This window comes from Meleagris gallopavo, chromosome 4 (assembly GCF_905368555.1).
Source record: "Meleagris gallopavo chromosome 4, MGAL_WU_HG_1.1, whole genome shotgun sequence".
NCBI classification, from domain to species: Eukaryota; Metazoa; Chordata; class Aves; order Galliformes; family Phasianidae; genus Meleagris; species Meleagris gallopavo.
In genome coordinates, this window is record NC_139407.1 from 2580487 (window position 1) to 2597594 (window position 17108).

General features: G+C 39.2%; 1 protein-coding gene across 10 annotated transcripts in view; it reads left to right on the top strand.

The window, feature by feature from the left end:
* Positions 1–16204, top strand: part of RAPGEF2 (Rap guanine nucleotide exchange factor 2) — a 174221-nt gene extending 158017 nt beyond the window's left edge. For 5 of the 10 annotated variants that reach the window (XM_085222021.1, XM_085222025.1, XM_085222022.1 and 2 more), the window contains 10 exons: positions 657–868; positions 959–1082; positions 1857–1880; positions 2905–3128; positions 3967–4152; positions 5682–5834; positions 7934–8159; positions 9617–10176; positions 12634–12939; positions 15536–16204. In XM_085222021.1, coding sequence (XP_085078147.1) covers positions 657–868; positions 959–1082; positions 1857–1880; positions 2905–3128; positions 3967–4152; positions 5682–5834; positions 7934–8159; positions 9617–10176; positions 12634–12939; positions 15536–15582 — 2062 coding nt within the window. In that variant the 3' untranslated portion in view covers positions 15583–16204. Of the gene's footprint in view, positions 1–656; positions 869–958; positions 1083–1856; positions 1881–2904; positions 3129–3966; positions 4153–5681; positions 5835–7933; positions 8160–9616; positions 10177–12633; positions 12940–14173 lie in introns of all 10 variants that reach the window. The other 5 variants (XM_085222024.1, XM_085222020.1, XM_003205369.5 and 2 more) reach the window with 3 other exon arrangements.
* Positions 16205–17108: the final 904 nt, after the last annotated feature.

Genomic DNA, 17108 nt, shown 5'->3' on the forward strand with positions numbered 1-17108 from the left:
TAGCAGTGGCACTTGATAATCCAGTAAGGAAGGTATTTTCCTGTAATTTGAACTTAAAACTGTAATGTTTGCTGTAATACTATTGGAAATGCTACTATACCAAATTTTTCAAGAGTTAGAAATTATAAACGAGATGTGCTAGCCACTGCATGAGGTACTGTCTTCAATGACATTGTTAAGGAGAAGAAAATTGGTTTTTGTACCAGCTACAGCTTTAGAATAGCCTCAAGTATATGGAGTCTTTCATAGCAATATTTGAGCTAGACACAATCAAGTCAGGTGGATTATTGCAGCAAGAAGGTGGGTCCCTGTGCAGTCATCACCTAAGTGTTATGTAGATGACGTTTCTGGGGATCTGGAAATAATTGATACTGATGTACTCCTATATTTACAACATTATTATCCAGTGCAGAATTTCTCCAAGGTAGTAAGAATAAATACATATTCCCTAAAATGTTTAACTACTTGTAATGTTATTAATTTTTCTGCAATGCACACCGGAAAAGGAAGTTTTCAGTTTTGTGGTTTTATTGGTGTTGTGCTATGCTGTTCTGGTTGTGTGATATTTTTCCCTAAAAGTTGAGTGTGGCCTTTTTTTTTCTTTTTTTTTTTTTCTATTGTTCTTTAACTTCTTCCACTTCTTTATTTGTTTCAAGTGGCCTGAATTTGGCTCCGGTTGCACGGCTCCGAACCACTTGGGAAAAGCTTCCAAGCAAGTATGAAAAACTGTTCCAAGATCTACAGGACTTGTTTGATCCATCTAGGAACATGGCAAAATACCGTAATGTCCTTAACAGCCAAAATCTGCAGCCCCCTATTATTCCCCTGTTTCCTGTTATCAAAAAAGACCTTACATTCCTTCACGAAGGTAAAAACATAAGTGCTTCATCTCTTACCAGCTAAGAAAAACTCACTTTGGCACCCAGTCACTGGTGATGTTAATTATCGTTGATTTTAGGAAACGATTCCAAAGTGGAAGGCTTAGTCAACTTTGAGAAGCTGAGAATGATCGCGAAGGAAATTCGCCACGTTGGTCGCATGGCATCTGTCAACATGGATCCTGCTTTAATGTTTAGAACTAGGTAAGCTTCTTGTGGAAGGCAGAGCTTTTACCAGTTTGGAGAAGGCTAAGTATCAGCAAGAGGTGCTTTTCACTTGCCTCTCCGTGTACTTGGGGAGTAAAGGATGTGTTTTTCTTCCTGTCAGCAGGTCCTTGGCAGTTGTTCAGTGAGCTCTGTGTGAACAGGAAATGTTACTGATTATCAGGGCTGATGTCTAACTCTTCTGAGCCCCTTTGATGCATTGGAGCAGTATGAGAGGTTTTTTTGTTGTTAACAATTAACCAAAACCGTGTATTGCGTATATCAAAGGAAGTTCTGAAACTGGAGAAATCATTAAATTCTGTGATTTTGCACACAAACACACACAGACACACACATATATGGATTTTTATATTATTTCTTAGCTGCTGGTTATTTTATTTCAAAAAAAAAAAAAAGATTGCATCAGCTGAAGGGTGGGGGAGGTGTGTTAGTTTGCTTGAAATGTCAACGTGTGAGACCTTTATCATTTTGATTTAATAGATGAGATTGCATTTGAAACAGTGTAAGCTAGAGTCATTAAAAATGTGGAGTGAATGGTCTTTGCCTTCATGTTAGACCAGCTTATTGCATATTGTTTTCCTTAATTTGAACTTAGAAGAGTTTGTAATATCTGACTGTGTAGCTGAATCTTTTTAGTGTTTGTGGGCTTCTAGAAACTGCTTGTCCTTAGATCTGGTCTTTTTCTTTCTGAGCTTGTGATCTTTCTGTCTCTTCTTAAACCCATGCTTTACTCTTCCTGGCTCTCACTTGCAGGAAGAAGAAATGGAGGAGTTTGGGGTAAGTGGTTGTAGACAATGCACACAGCCATTCATTCTTCCCTTGCCATTTGCATTACTTCCTACTTGCCATCTTTAATTTTCTGGTGCTTTGATACTTTCTTTTGTTAACCCTGTTTTGTTTTGTTTTAACTGACAATATGTTTTAGATCAGGAGTGCTTTTGAGGTTAATACACAAAAGCTGTAAGATACTCAAGTGATTGTAAATAGCAGTGGTGTGTTATTCCCACCACCTCCAATTTCTGTTGCCAAAAAAGTGACTTTAAGTAAAAGGGAAATTGTGAAGTGGGAAGTTAGCAACTGCTAAAAATTGGTGTTAACTTTCTTAAGGCTGATAAACAGTTACTGCAGTCAAGTAGAAATGTTATAACTCCAGAACCTGCTGAACTTTTTTCCCACTACAATTCAGCCATAACTTTTGTTCTTATCAATTCAGGAAAAATGCATAGCTTTTATGTTGATGTACATGCATTAAAATCTGCATGACTTTTATGTCAGCATGAACTAGCAAATCATTTTTAAGAAAAAGCTATTTTCAACCTAGGAAGTTACAAGTGAGTTTTATTCCTTAAAGCTGTGTTACACATTCTGTATATGGTCAGACTGAAAGCTCCCAAGATACTTCTGTTACATGTCTTGAAATATAAACTTCAGCTATAGTCTTCTGTCAGCATTGCCTTATTGCATGAGCTTTTCCTAATGCCCCAGTCTTCTCAACAGCTGGCTTATGTGAGAGAGCTAGCTTGAATGCTTTTCTTGATGTGTGAAGTGATACTGCCTAGTTGGAGCAGAACAGGTTAAAATATTTATGTAATCAAAGTAGTGCCTGTAACCAAGTAAAAAGATTTTCCTGATCCTCATCCTTCTGTCTGTTATAGCTGTTTGACTTACCGGAATGAGGCATGTGAGCTTTGACCATAGACTGACATTCATGCAATCTTTTTGCATGTTTCATGCCTGTTAAGGGATTCTGTGTCGGACTAACTCATACTTTCCCCTTCTTATCCCCCTTCATTCACTCCAGGTCTCTCAGCCAGGGCAGTACAAATGCAGCTGTGCTTGATGTCGCACAAGCAGGGGGTCATAAAAAGAGGGTCCGTCGCAGCTCCTTCCTTAATGCTAAAAAACTGTATGAAGATGCTCAGATGGCACGGAAAGTAAAGCAGTATCTCTCAAACTTGGATCTGGAAATGGATGAAGAAAGCCTCCAGACTCTGTCTCTACAGTGTGAGCCAGCCACCAACACATGTGAGCGTTTCCATTTGCTGTGGGCTGTAAGGAGGCTGTTAAATGTATTTCTTTCTAATGCAAGGAATTATTTGGGAATGGCAACTGGACAATGAGGCAGAAAATTATATAACTGATTGTGAGCAAGTACTGGACATCTTTGAATCTTAAGGGAGTCATTTTAGAGGTTAACAGCATAGAAATTTATGTAGGCTTTTTGGATGGTGTAATGCCAAAGTGCACAAGAGTTCTTTTGATTTGTCTGTGTGAAGGATCCAGAGAGACCAAAAGATCCTCTATAGTTTTTATGCGCTCAGGGTGTTGGTATGAATAGGGCCGTCGTCCCAGATGACCTCATCCTGAGAGAGAAAAAGGAATTCCATCATGTCCAGGTATTTCAGAGACACGGTGGAGAAAGCAGAACTGGAAATCTGTTGCACTTTAATTAGAGAATGCTGTATCTTATGCTTTTCCCTTCCTTCAGGATAGTAAAAAATGCTAATTATGATATTAGGATACAAAATTGTGTTGTATCAATTATATCTGCCCTAAACCAACTACAGTCCTTATCATAGCTCAATATACTTCTGGTCACGTTTTGAGAGCTATAATAGTCAATTTATGAGAGTTTTATTTTAAGAAAGAGGAAAGGTTCTTTGGTAATGTACAGATTTTAAATGAAATTAAATCTTTTTTTCATCCTCTCTGTTTAGCTCTAGATGTGTCCTCTTGCATTTGTGGTTTCAGTATTTTATCACTTCTTAACAATTAATTGGAAGGCTTGGCACTTCTCAGCTTAGAACTCCCACTGTATTTGTGGTTGATAGTCATTCTTTGCTTTCTCCCATTTCTTGCAAAGTGCCAAAGAATACAGGAGACAAGCGATCTGGAAAATCTGAAACATCACCAGTGGCTCCCCGGGCAGGAATTCAGCAGAAAGTGCAGCAGCAGCAGCAACATAAAGCAAACCAAGCGCTGCAGGTCCCTGCTGTATCGCTTTATCCCTCTCGCAAGAAAGTGCCCGTCAAAGACCTCCCACCATTCGGTAAGTCAAACAAAGAAGCATTCAGTGGAGTACTCTGAGGTTTCTTTGCTCATGTCAGGGAAGTATTTTAATCAAATAAGACGGACACTTTAATTTATGGTAGTATTATTGGATGCCGTTTCAAGCAGCGTATGTGTAAAATTATCTTCTCTAGAAATGGGAAGAAGAAATCTGCCAGGAAAACATCCTTGTCAATTTAATCAGTGTAATTATTTACCTCTTAATAGGAGGTGGAAATAATGAATTTTTCTGGCTATCTGTGCTAACACTTTGGCTTTTCCAAGTCGATTAACAAACATCAGGTTTTTCAGTGACCTGAAGTGCCTCAGAAGTTCTAGTGGCTTTTTTACTTTTTTGTTGTTGTTGTTTGTTTTGTTTTGTTTTGTTTTGTTTTGTTCTCTTTTTAAAGTTGAACATATAATGAGAAATTCAGTTGTGCCAGACTAATGACCAAAGTGGTGTGCTCATCACTGCAAACGCGGGCCTGAAGTTCCAATTAGAGGATTGTTTCCCTGGATTCCATTCCCTAGTGCTTTTTACTGTTAAGCTGGTGCTGCTGCCTGCATGTCATGCTGAAAGATTAAGGGGTATAGGAATTACTTCCAATTTGTTTCCCAAATCTATGTTCCTATATATGTAGGTAACGTGAATTTTTAAGATCTGCTTAAGAGCTGAAGTCGTCTCTCACTTTTTATTAGTTTATTTGTGCACAGCTTAGACTGCTAGAGAAGAATTAAAAGCAGCAAAATGGGCAAGAAACAATTCAAACTTCATCTCGTTCTTAATTTTACCGTTAAATTTTAATATTAAAAGCATTTTGAAGCTACATGGATGGTGTTTTTGCTCATGGTGGGAAAGTTTCTGAAAAGTTGACTGGGTTGTGTTGATGAAGGAGCTGTAAATTATTGATAGCAGCATTGTGATCCAACAGATCAAAGGAAGAGTCTGTAGAAGGTTTGAAAATATCCTCTACCACAAAACAGAAATTTACAAAACTGCCAGAGAAGCTCCATTTTTGCTTTTAAGTGTATGCCAGGGTGTATTTTTTGAAGGGAGGAGAGGGTGGAAGAAGACAAAGATAAATGTTGCCTCAGAAAAGCAATTCTTTATGCCCTAGATCTTTACATCATACATTATCTTAAATATGTTGTTATTCTTTGGTTTCCCAAAATAAACCAGTGCAGAAATAATTCTCTAAAGGGAGAAAGGCAACTGCAGGATGGCCTTATTTTGTAAGCCAGTCTTCTTGTGCAGCCAGTGTTGCAAAGCACCACCTCTGGATTATATTTTCTGCCACAAAATATTGTGGCAAAAATGAAAGACTGGTTTCATTAAGTTACAGAAATACAGCACTATGTTTCGATCAGTGGGATTAAAATTTTGCTTCATTTAAGCCACTGTTAGAAACTCGCAAATTAAAGAGAAAAGTGTTTTTTCTTATATGGCGTTCCCTCCATAAGTGCAGTGTGAAATAGGAAGATGTATTTATATTAAATTTTACATCTGCCTGCATTCATTCTTACTTAAAGGCATTAACTCCCCACAAGCTTTAAAGAAAATTCTTTCATTATCTGAAGAAGGAAGTCTGGACCGCCACAAGAAACAATCTGAAGACGCAGTATCAAGTGCATCTTCACATCTGTCTTCTCCTCCCACCTCACCACAGAGTTCTCCAAGGAAAGGTACTAGATGCAGAACGTTTCTCATTCTGTTTGCCGAAGGTCGTAGGCTTTGGAAGTTTCTGAAAGAAAATCTGTACATTCAGAATAAATCACTGCTCCTGTTTCAGGTCAGCAAGAGAGCAGGAGGTGGTGCTCAAGTGGGACAGCTGAAGGCCCTCCTTGACAGTAGTAGGCAAGGAAGCCAGAACTAACACAGGTTGTGATGCATTAGGTCACTCTCATTACAGCTGCTTCTGACAAAAGTATTCCCATCAGAGCACCTTCTGCCAGTGGCAGTACGTGCAGATTGCTGTACAAGATTTTAAACTTCACTGAGCTCATTAACCTATTAAAGGAATTATTTGCTCTGTCACCTGGCTGGTGGGAAATGACCTATGTATGACAGGCAAGCTTAAGGTAGTTGGGATACAAATCACTAACAGTCATTTTAATAGAAGCATAATTAATTATTCAAACGTGGATATTTGAGGAATGGCATTGCACACTGGAACTTTCTTGGTGGTGTTAATTTTTAAAAGATTTTCTTTACATTTAAAATGAATTTAAAATGCATATATTGAGGTTGAGTTCCTGTAATAAAATGCCAAAGCGATGCATGTGTTGGAGGCTTTGTTGTAGAAGTAACTTTCCCCAAATTGGACGGAGACTATAAGGTTTTGAGACATGCACGTATCAATTTTTCTGCTTTCTTATCAAGTGGATAGCTAAACCCTTTTCTTAACCTGGTAGGTGGCAGTACTCCGTAACCGAGCCCCTGTGGTTCCAAACTAATGGATCCATCCAGATCCTCCTCTCTTTTTGGAATTGAGAGCAGTAGCAAGAATATCAATTCACTATAGACCTCTGGGATAGATGGAGTTAATGGAAACCAAGGGGAGAAAAATAAGTCCAACTGGGTAAGCTGGGAACTGAAAAGAGGAGAGATAAATATAGCATAAAAGTACAAAAGCCTATCCAAAATCTCTACTGAAGTGATCTATACTAAGGTTGGATGGAGGAGCATGCTATATGAAGAAGAGTTAGGTTATCATCTTGAGCCCTCGTAAGATCTCAGCCCGATTTCTCCCAAACGCTGGATTAGCAAAAAGTGAATTTAGGTAATTTTGGTCAGAGCTGTGACTAAAAAGTATTTTACTATTTAAACAGCAAATCATAAAGATGCTTTTAAATTTTAAATTTAGGATCTTGGTGGTGACAATATGTACTTTCAGAAAGTCTGACAGTGTTAATTCCATATTCTCAGCAAGTGTGAATGGAAACAGATCATTCAAAGTCATCTTGACACTTAATATAGATAGAAAGCAAAACAATTGTAGATGTGTGTTGTTCAGTGACCTTCAACCTAGCATTTTGTTAGTGTTGAAACAAAAGCTGAATTTACCTATGTGACTTTTCGTTGTTTGCAGGTTTTATTACAGTCTGGCAGTGTCAGTGCTACCTCCAAATGATGGTGTAATTCTCATAGTTCACAAATACTGTCTTTTGGAATGTAATTAGTTAGCCAAGTAGCACAAAGAAAGCTTGAAAACCTTGATTATTTTTTTTTAACTTAATTAAAAAGCATTATAGGCCTTTTATTCACCAAGATATATAATAAACAGTGAGTCCAGACATATGTGCTTCACACTGCATATGTTGCTCACCTCCGAAGGGTAGTGTTTTGGAGCACAAAAACTGCATGAGAGAGTCTTATGGATTACTTTTGAGCATTAATCTTGTCTAGTGCACTTCTTCTGTTCCAAACTTGGTGGCAGTGTTTATGTATAGGCTGTTTTTTTTTTTCCCCATGAAAAGTGTGATTTCACGATGTAGGAACACAAATACGATGCATTTGAAGATAATTTTGGGGGAGGAAGGTAGAGGGGAAAGAAGGTGAGTGGCTGGTTTCTAAATGAGTGTTTCACATTCCCCACAATCTTAAACCCCTTTTCAAGAAATAGGGCATACAGAATTTATAAAGCTATGCTGCTTTTTTTTTTCCAGTGCTTTTTCTGTGTGTAAAACATAATCATATTTTTGATTTACTACAGTTGCAGCAGTGAAACTTGCCAGCTGAGTGGGCCTCTAAGACACTGATTAAAGTGATGCTCCCTTTGCAGGTTACACTTTGGCTCCCAGTGGCACAGTGGATAACTTTTCAGACTCTGGTCACAGCGAAATTTCTTCCAGATCTAGTATTGTCAGCAATTCCTCTTTTGACTCTATGCCAGCATCCCTGCATGATGAGAGGAGACAGAGGCATTCTGTCAGCATTGTGGAGACTAATCTTGGCGTGGGAAGAATTGATAGAAGGATTGTGATTGAGCCAGATCAATACAGCTTAGGGTAGGAATTTTATTCTTACTTAAATTATGCTTTCATACAGTGTGTGGCATTGTATATTTGTTTATATAACTTTCCTTGTATCTCTCTCAAATTTTCCTTTTCTCCTCTGTTCTTCAATTCCACTATTTCACTATTCCACTATTTGAATTTTGTGATCATGTTCTGTTTTCTTACAAAAAAATGTTTTGCCCTCACACATGGTTTTTGAGGTCTATGGCAGTATGGCAGAAGACCTTTCTTCCAGTAGACCTTATCTGAGCACTTAGTATTTCTGTAGACTCCTCTCTGTAGCACATGAGTATTCTAGCCATTTTTTTTAGGAGGGGAATTAACTGAGATGACAAATTATTGATGCAGTTATTCATGAATGGCACTGTGAGCAGAAATAGCTAGTAATTTTCCAGTCTGTTTTTACAGAAAAGTGCAGTTTTATCTAACTCAGAAATATTTTACCCCAAATCTCTCTCCTAGTCAACAATAATTGGAAGCTAAAATTCACATTTGGCTGTTGGCTCTCTAAGTAATTTTCTAGATAATTAACTTCTCTAAAGGTGGGTAAGCTAGTGCTGCAAGGAGTTCTCTGAATCTCTGTCAGTGAGCCTGAGAACCAGTTGCTTTCCTGAGCTATTATTTGGAAACTTTAGTTCTCTGATTTTGAGTCCTGTAGGGTCTGTGGATAACAGGCCTGTTCCAAAAGTGATGTGCTTCAGCTCTGGGAATCCCAGGCTATGCAAGTTTTTTAATCAGATGTATAAAATCAGATGAGGGTCCCAATCTGCGTAGCAAGCTGCCCTCAAACCACAACTCACAGCAGTCCTGATAGTTGCTAAATGAAGCTGACACTTGATCAGTTTTCACTGCTGCTACGTAAGTGATGCTGTCAGACTTGATCAGCCACCGGAAGGCTACAGAGAATGTACTTGCTCTAAGAAGTAGTATGTTTTTCCAGAAGTAACATTAAAGTCAATTTCCTTTGCAAGAAATACTGATAAGTTGTCATTCAGAATTGTGAATGAGCAGAAGGCTAAATTTGAGTTTCAGTCACTTCCTGATAAATCCAAGTTTCTAACTTTGGGTTATTTGCACTGCTCGTCTGGAAAAGTGGTAGCAACCTATCTGTCAGTCTGCTCCCTTTTATTCTGTGTATCTCAGTGGTGTTTGCCTGTCTTAAAGGACTGCTGCAAAGTTAAGATTTTACATTCTGAGGTGGCTCCACTATAGTGTTACGTTTCACCAAGAGAGCTGCCCAGTGATTATTCCCATTGGTTCTGTTAAGGATGAGCTTAAAAGGAAAGTGTTCTATGCTCAAAATCAGATTAGTCTTTTAAGCAAAGACTTGCATCAAAACTTTCAATATGCTCATTTTTTTTATTTGTTAGTTCTTTGCGTGCTTTGTAATGGATCTCTGCTTTCAACGCTGGATGTTTTTTTTTTCCCCCTCTTCATTGTGCATCTAGATCTTATGCACCGCTGTCAGAGAACAGAGGCCTGTACTCTGGAGCTACTGTTCTGTCTTCTCCTAGCACAGAAGAGCTGTCACAGGATCAGGGGGACAGAGCTTCACTCGATGCAGCAGACAGTGGCCGCGGTAGCTGGACTTCTTGCTCAAGTGGTTCACACGACAACATACAAACAATACAGCACCAGAGAAGCTGGGAGACGCTGCCTTTTGGACACGCTCATTTTGATAATTCAGGAGATGGGGCAGGACTGTGGGCCTCAGGCACTCACGTGGACCAGCTGATGTTCTCTGATCATGGCACGAAGTACAGCCGGCAAAGCCAAGGCAGGGAGGGCCTCGAGCAAGCACAGTCCAGAGCAAGCTGGGCATCCTCAACGGGCTACTGGGGAGAGGACTCAGAAGGTGACACAGGTACCATAAAGCGAAGGGGTGGGAAGGATGTTTCTATTGAAGCTGAAACCAGCTGCGTAACATCCATACCGGCAGAGGAGGCAAAGCCAGCTCCCGTGCCTGCTCACATACCAGTAACGTCAAGTACTACGAAGGGGCTTATTGGTAAGTTAAATTTTACTTTAATTCACTTACCTACAGTGCTTAGCGTTGTTCTAAACCTATTTTTCTTTTGTCTGGTTTGATTTTAAAGCAGAACGGAACGTTTTGTAGTCTCTCAGTTTTTGCCCTCTAACTTGGTTTTTACTGCTAGAGAAATTACCACTTAGAGCTGCTTCTCAGTTCTGGCAGTTCTTTTGTGATTTGATCTGCTGTACATCATTAAAAAAAAAACACCTAGCTCAACTGCTGGACAGTGTTTTGAGGAGTTGATGTGTATAGATGTCTGTTCTGAAATGTGCATTCTCTTCACAGTAAGGCTCTGTATTCTATATTTAGGTATTTTTATAAATGTGGCCTGATTTATTTTTTTAGAAGTGTTTTTCTTTCTACATTTGTGTAACTAGTCTGATGGTACCTAACTTTTGAATGTTCCTTACTTCTAAAAATGGGGTCACTTTGTGTTTAGGCACCAGCTGAGGCATTTCTACAGATTACTCAAATTGAAGAGATTCCTTAAGAAATTAGGGCTGTATTACATTTATAATCATCCAGTGAGGTAATAATGTATAAATTAATATAAAGATAGGTTTGGCAGTATTTTAACACTTCTCATATTTTTCCTTCTACACATCCCAGATGTCATATGGCCATCCAAGACCCCTGTACATTTTTTGCATCTTTCATTTCCCTTTGCTGTGAGTGCCTTTCCTCAGGTTATTACGAAGAGCTATCTGAAAGCCATTTTGCTTTGACACAGCTGAAAAAGTCTGCCACATTGAAGTCATGCTGAGACCGTTGTGATAAGCTGCTTTTCCATTTTCTGCCCAAGTATATTGCTTAGCAGTGGCCTATTGCTGCAAAGCTTGGGTGCAGCTCTGGATCCTTGAACTGTGAAGAGGAGGAATCTGCTCAGTTCAGGACTCGAGGTTCTGATTTGTGCCAGTCTCTAATTTTACTCTTTGATGCACTTGGTTTCACCAACAGGCGTGCTTCAGACTTGCCTCTTGTGGCTGAGCTTGCCACTACATTTATATATGTTTATAGACTTTGGAGAATGTGAAAAAGAGCCAAAAATTGCAGCTGTGTAACTTCCATGCATTCAGTACTATTAACTGTGCTTGCAAATGCAGCTCTGGGTATCATTGATCTCCTCCAGTAGAATTTTTCAACAGAACTTATTCTATGTCAAAATTACTTAAAATCAAAATTTCTGAAATCTTTGAATAAAAATTCTCAGAAGTTTCTTCATGTTGTTTTGTTCAGGTGCATGTATTTGTGCAAGAAAAGTATTTGGATTCCATGCGAGACGATTTGTTTTGCTAACAGTAAAAGCAAAAACTCACCAGCCCAGTAAAAGCAGTTGTGAGCTGGTACTGCCCTTTCAGTCAATTTCATACTGCATAATGCAGGGTGATATGCTGTCCTCATCACTTGTGCAAGAATATACAGGGTATGACAAGAGAGGAAGAGTAAATTTGCTGTGCCAGGCTTTTTTTACCCGCTGTGTTTGCCTTTGTACTGTAAGTAGTCACATAAAAGGGTTACATTCACAAAAACTGTTCAAAGTCCTAATTAACTTCTTTAAACATGAAATTCCACAATACAGAATCGTGAAATCAATGCCCATCTGGTCTGTTCCTGAAGGTGTTTAAAACTCTTCATCATTCCTTCTTCCCTCGAATCTCTCTGCTGGGTATGGCCAGAGTTAACTCTTGTTCAGGTAAACAGGTAAAGCTCCATGAGATCCACGAAGTATGTGGGCTTTCCTTCTCCTGTACAAAATCTTATTCAATTAGTGTTCTTGCAGGAATGATTTCAAGACTTAATTTTGCAGAAATTAAAACCATAAGAGTAGTGGTCAGTGCATGCAGAAAGCATGAGAATGAGGTCCATTACTCTTACCTCATCTGTAGCTTTGCCTTATTTAGCATGGTTTGTAGAAAAGAAATCAGATCCTTTTTTCTTTTTTTTTTTCCTTTTTTCCCTTGCCTGCCAGCTGCTAAGAACAAAAGAGATGAGCTTTTAGGGACAAAGTCCATCTTCAAGATTAAGATAGACATGCTTTTGGGGAGATGCTGATATTCATGATGGCTGTCACTTTTGTGGACTCTTGTGTCTTCCACATCACTGGTCTCTGACCAATGAATATTTTGTTCTGTGTAATTGATGGAGCAGCTTCAGCTGCTAAGTTAGAGCAAATTCCTCATGTAATTTGGTGAATTTATTTCCATTAATACTTCATTACTGGAAGAATAATGGTATCGTGCATATGTTGTATATTTTTGGTTTTCACATATGGTTTGTTTTTCAGTATCTCATTATGTACTATGTAGTATTTAACTTTCATCCTTCTTCAGGATTTTTCCTCCTGGGATCACGAGTTGATCAGTGTTTAACTCTCACTGTTTCATTTGAGCAGTTTTCATCTTATTACTTCATAATAATCTGTTTCTCTTGCAGCACGAAAAGAAGGTCGGTATCGGGAACCACCTCCAACTCCTCCTGGTTATGTAGGAATACCTATTGCTGAGTTTGCAGAAGGTGTTTCCCATCCAACTAGAAAGCCTCCGGATTACAACGTAGCACTTCAGAGGTCTAGAATGGTGGCACGGACGTGTGAGACCCATGGGACGTCGGCTCAGCAGCAACAGTCACATGGCCATTCAGCTAGCAGGCCTGTGAACAAACCTCAGTGGCATAAACCAAACGAGTCAGATCCACGTCTTGCTCACTATCAGTCTCAAGGGTTTCCCACAGAGGAAGATGGTAAATTTCTAATTGTTAAATTTTAAGCGTGCTGCATGCAGATGCGTTCGTTGTTTTCACAGTCACAAAGTAGATTATGCAAGTGATTACTGCGGTAGAAATTCTTGCTATAATTTGAGTTTCCATCTTTCAAACCTTGCTGTCTGTTTAGTTTTTGGAAGGAGAAGGATTCAGTTCACTCAAAACATCCTTTAAAATTTGGAGTGTATGTCCGCCTTGAAACTTAGACAACCAAGCAGTTGGCTTAGGCAACTTCTTTTGAGGTGCCTACGTTCCAGGTAAAAAGAGCTGGCTGCCCTGAAAATAGCCAGTGTTTGGCACTCGCTCAAAATATGTATCTCAGTCTACAAATGCCTGCCCCAAAGAGCATCGTTGGTGGGGTTTAGATGGATAATCACTCAGAGTTCTAGCTGAAACTCTTAGATTGTGGACACTGGGTCTTCCATACCAACTGCTTCACGTGATTTTGCTATCTTGCTTGCCAATCTTTATGCTTTAGCTCGGCTGTTGCGATATAAAGACCACGCACACACAGTCTTTCTGTTATTCTGTGGAGTGTATGTGTGTCTGGATTGCATTTCTGAGCTAGATGCTTGCAGCCTAAGCAAAGTAATGCTCAAGTCATGCATCTGAATCTTTGATGCTCTGTTTTGCCTAACGGTAGAAAGGCTGTCTCCTTCCCTCCCTAACTGCTTAGTTACTAGAGCTCTATGTGCAGCATGAACTCTGCAGTCAAACATGACAAAAAAGATGAGATCCCTTTAATAGAGTTACCTCAAACTTACGGAGTTCTGTGGCAGTTTGAGAATTTTAATTGTATTTTACCAGTGACAAGGGAAGCCACGGTCATTTTTATGGAAACTCAATTCAAATAAACCACTAGGAAATAGTGACTTCTGTCAGGTATATTCAAGGAAAAACGTAAGAACTGCTTTATGAAGCTATTAGATATTTAGGAGTAGCTGTCACATTCTTGACCTGAGAGTACTGCACCTAGCTCAGAATAGCAATTGCCTTATTTTCTTAGAGAATAAAATTTCAGTGCTTCTCATGAGACCTGAAATGTAAAGATACTCAGATAGTCTTTTTTCTTTCCTTTTTTCTTTTCTTTTTTTAATGTACCTAGCAGAGAGGAACAGAAAGCACGTGAACACAGTACAGGTTGTTTCATTTGGTAGCAGTCTTCATCTACGTGAACTAAATGATATTTTCCCCTGTCCTATTGTGTTTGCAGAAGATGAACAAGTCTCTGCTGTTTAAGACTTGGGGCTTTTCTGGATCCAGAGTGAACCACCTTAAAGGAGAGCACAAGAAGACGTCCCTAGAATAGGAGCCTTGGAACTATAGTTAAAGGATGGTGGACCTGTTTGCCTCCTTCCCTGCCTTAAAGCAGCATGGGGCTTCTTCCTCCACCCCCCACCCCTTCAAACCCCCCTTCTGTCCCCTCTCCCCTTGCATGTGAAATACTGTGAAGAAATCGCCCTGGCACTTTTCAAACTGTGTTGCTTGAAATGCACAGTGCAGCAATCTCCAAGCTACCACTGTCGCTGTCTGCCACATCACACAGTATCATTCCAAATTCCAAGATCATCACATCAGGATGATAATTCTGGCTGCACTTCCCAATGCCTGGAAGGGTTTTTTAATCTTCCTTTTCAATTTTAATCGTGATCCTAGCACTTAGTCTCATTGGGACAATGAGATAAGCTAGTTGTCAATTTACGTTTGGCCTTTAACCTACCAAGAGTGGAATGCATTGAAATCCTTCAAGGAGGCAGTGCTTACTTGCTTGTTTACAATGCCTTTGTTACAGTTTTGTACGTTTGTGTTCCGAGATCAAATACTGCATCTGCCTAGTAACGACAGTATTATTTCCTACCTGTAAGTAGGGTTGCCAGCCTCAGCTCCCAGATAGCATCAACCTGCCGCGTGGCTGAGCAGGGCAGAAGGGAAGGCAGAGGCTGCAGGACGCAGCCGTTCCCAACCGTCTAGCTTCTCTCTTAGTGTGTCCCCCACCCTGGAAGCTTCCAGACTCGTGCCCATTAGTGGGGACGGCGTTGGGTCTAGGATCAGTGCAGAGCCGTGCGCTTACAGCTCTCCAGTGAAGGAACAGCGGACACCATGCCTCGTACCTGTGCCTTGTGGGATACAGGACGGCGTGCTCAAAACAAAGTATCCCATTCTAACGAGACAGACGGCAACCTCACCTTTAAGTTATATATTATTTCTATTTTTGTTTTGTTTTGTTTTGTTTTTTTACTCTATAGTAGTTATGTTATGAGAAAAATTAACTGGATAACGTTGCAGTGAAGGCAAGCTGGGATGTCACAGCTCCTGACAGCTGTTAATATTGATCTAATAACCTCCATCTATTGACTTGGCATTAGGGGGATAAACAAGCCTTTAAGTAAAGAAGAATAACCTTTTTAGATACGCCAGCCTTTGCAATGCAGAAATAGTCACAACTGTTAATGGCTTTGTGGAACACTGCATGTGTAGAGAAGGCCAATGTGTAGCAACCACCTGCTCACAGCTGCTATTAACCTATAACGACTGAAATGACCCTCCCCTCTATTTTTGTGTTGTTTTTGCACAGACTCCGGAGAAGTGAAGGCTGCCAATCCGAGTAGTACTCAAATGTGAGGAACTGCTGGTCTTGGATTTTTTTTTTTTTTTTCCATTGAACTCAGCTGATCATATTGATCAGTAGATAAACGTAAATAACTTCAACTTTTAAAGATCAAAATGCAGTGTTTTTTCACTGTATCGGGCAAATGTCAGTGCTTTATTTAATTCTCTCTCCTGTAATCATAGCTTTTGTCTATTTGCTTATATATCACATTGTCAATTACGCATTTGTAATTTTACATGCAATATGCATTATTTGCCAGTTTTATTCTCAAGGCTATGGACCTCATGTGCATATAGAAATACAAAATCCTAGCTCTATCACAAGTTGCACAAATGTTATATAAGCATAAAGTAATTGTAGACCATAGGACTGCTAATCTCAGTTCGCTCTGTGATGTCAAGTGCAGAATGTACAATTAACTGGTGATTTCCTCATACTTTTGATACTACTTGTACCTGTATGTCTTTTAGAAAGACATTGGTGGAGTCTGTATCCCTTTTGTATTTTTAATACAATAATTGTACATATTGGTTATATTTTTGTTGAAAATGGTAGAAATGTACTATGTTTATGCTTCTACATCCAGTTTGTATGAAGCTGGAAAATAAATAAATATAACATTAATGATGTCCATATTGATTCTTAAGCATTTTACATGTTCCACATACTTGAACAAATTTATGAAAAAAAATTTACTTCTCTGTGTATTAATATTAAAGGGACATTGCCAAGTGATGTTGGGCAAACTATCAGCGTGGAGTTTTTCTTGATAAACACTTGTGCCAGTGTTAATTAAGAGAGGAAGTTTGTATGTGTACTGCTGAATGAGCGACTGTTGTGTATCCCCAGCAGCAAGAGTTTGGGAGCCAAAAAGAGGAATGCTTTTACGTATGTATAGCATGTAAATAATTATAAAGGAAGGCTCGTGTTGATTTCATACTCTGTATGGTGTGAAAGTGAAGAATGTGCATCGTACAGTCTGGGTAGAGAGAAGGAGGAAAAAATAATCCATTGGTGAGTTGTGCCTGAAGAAGGTATTTCAAGTAATATAGTAATATACTTAACAGCATCCTCGGCAATAAAAGTTGATGTTCAACTCAACTCAATGTCCAACCTTGGCCATCTTGAAGAAGTTTGCATGCTTTATTTTATTTAATTTACTTAATTCAGGGAACCCTCATATAATCCCCTTGATACACATTCAGTCTTGGGACAAGATGGCTTCTGTTGCTGCTTTTATGGAAGGCTTTGCCACAGCCACAGCAGTTCAAAAGGTAATGCTAACATTATTGTCACATGAAACTTCTCTTAGATTAAAGAGTACTCTTCCTTCTTTTTCTTCTATTTCTTACTGTGGTTTTAGGTTCATTTTGTCCCTGTCAGATTAAGTCAGACTTGAGTAGGACAGGAGTGGGAACTTGTGCAATGCCTCTGTATCTTGTGTAGTTGGATATTTTTTTTTAGTGCTGGTTTTAAGTGCTTTGTTGGCTCAGAAAGGGTGTCCTTAGCTGCTTTTCCTCTTTCTAGTACAAATGCC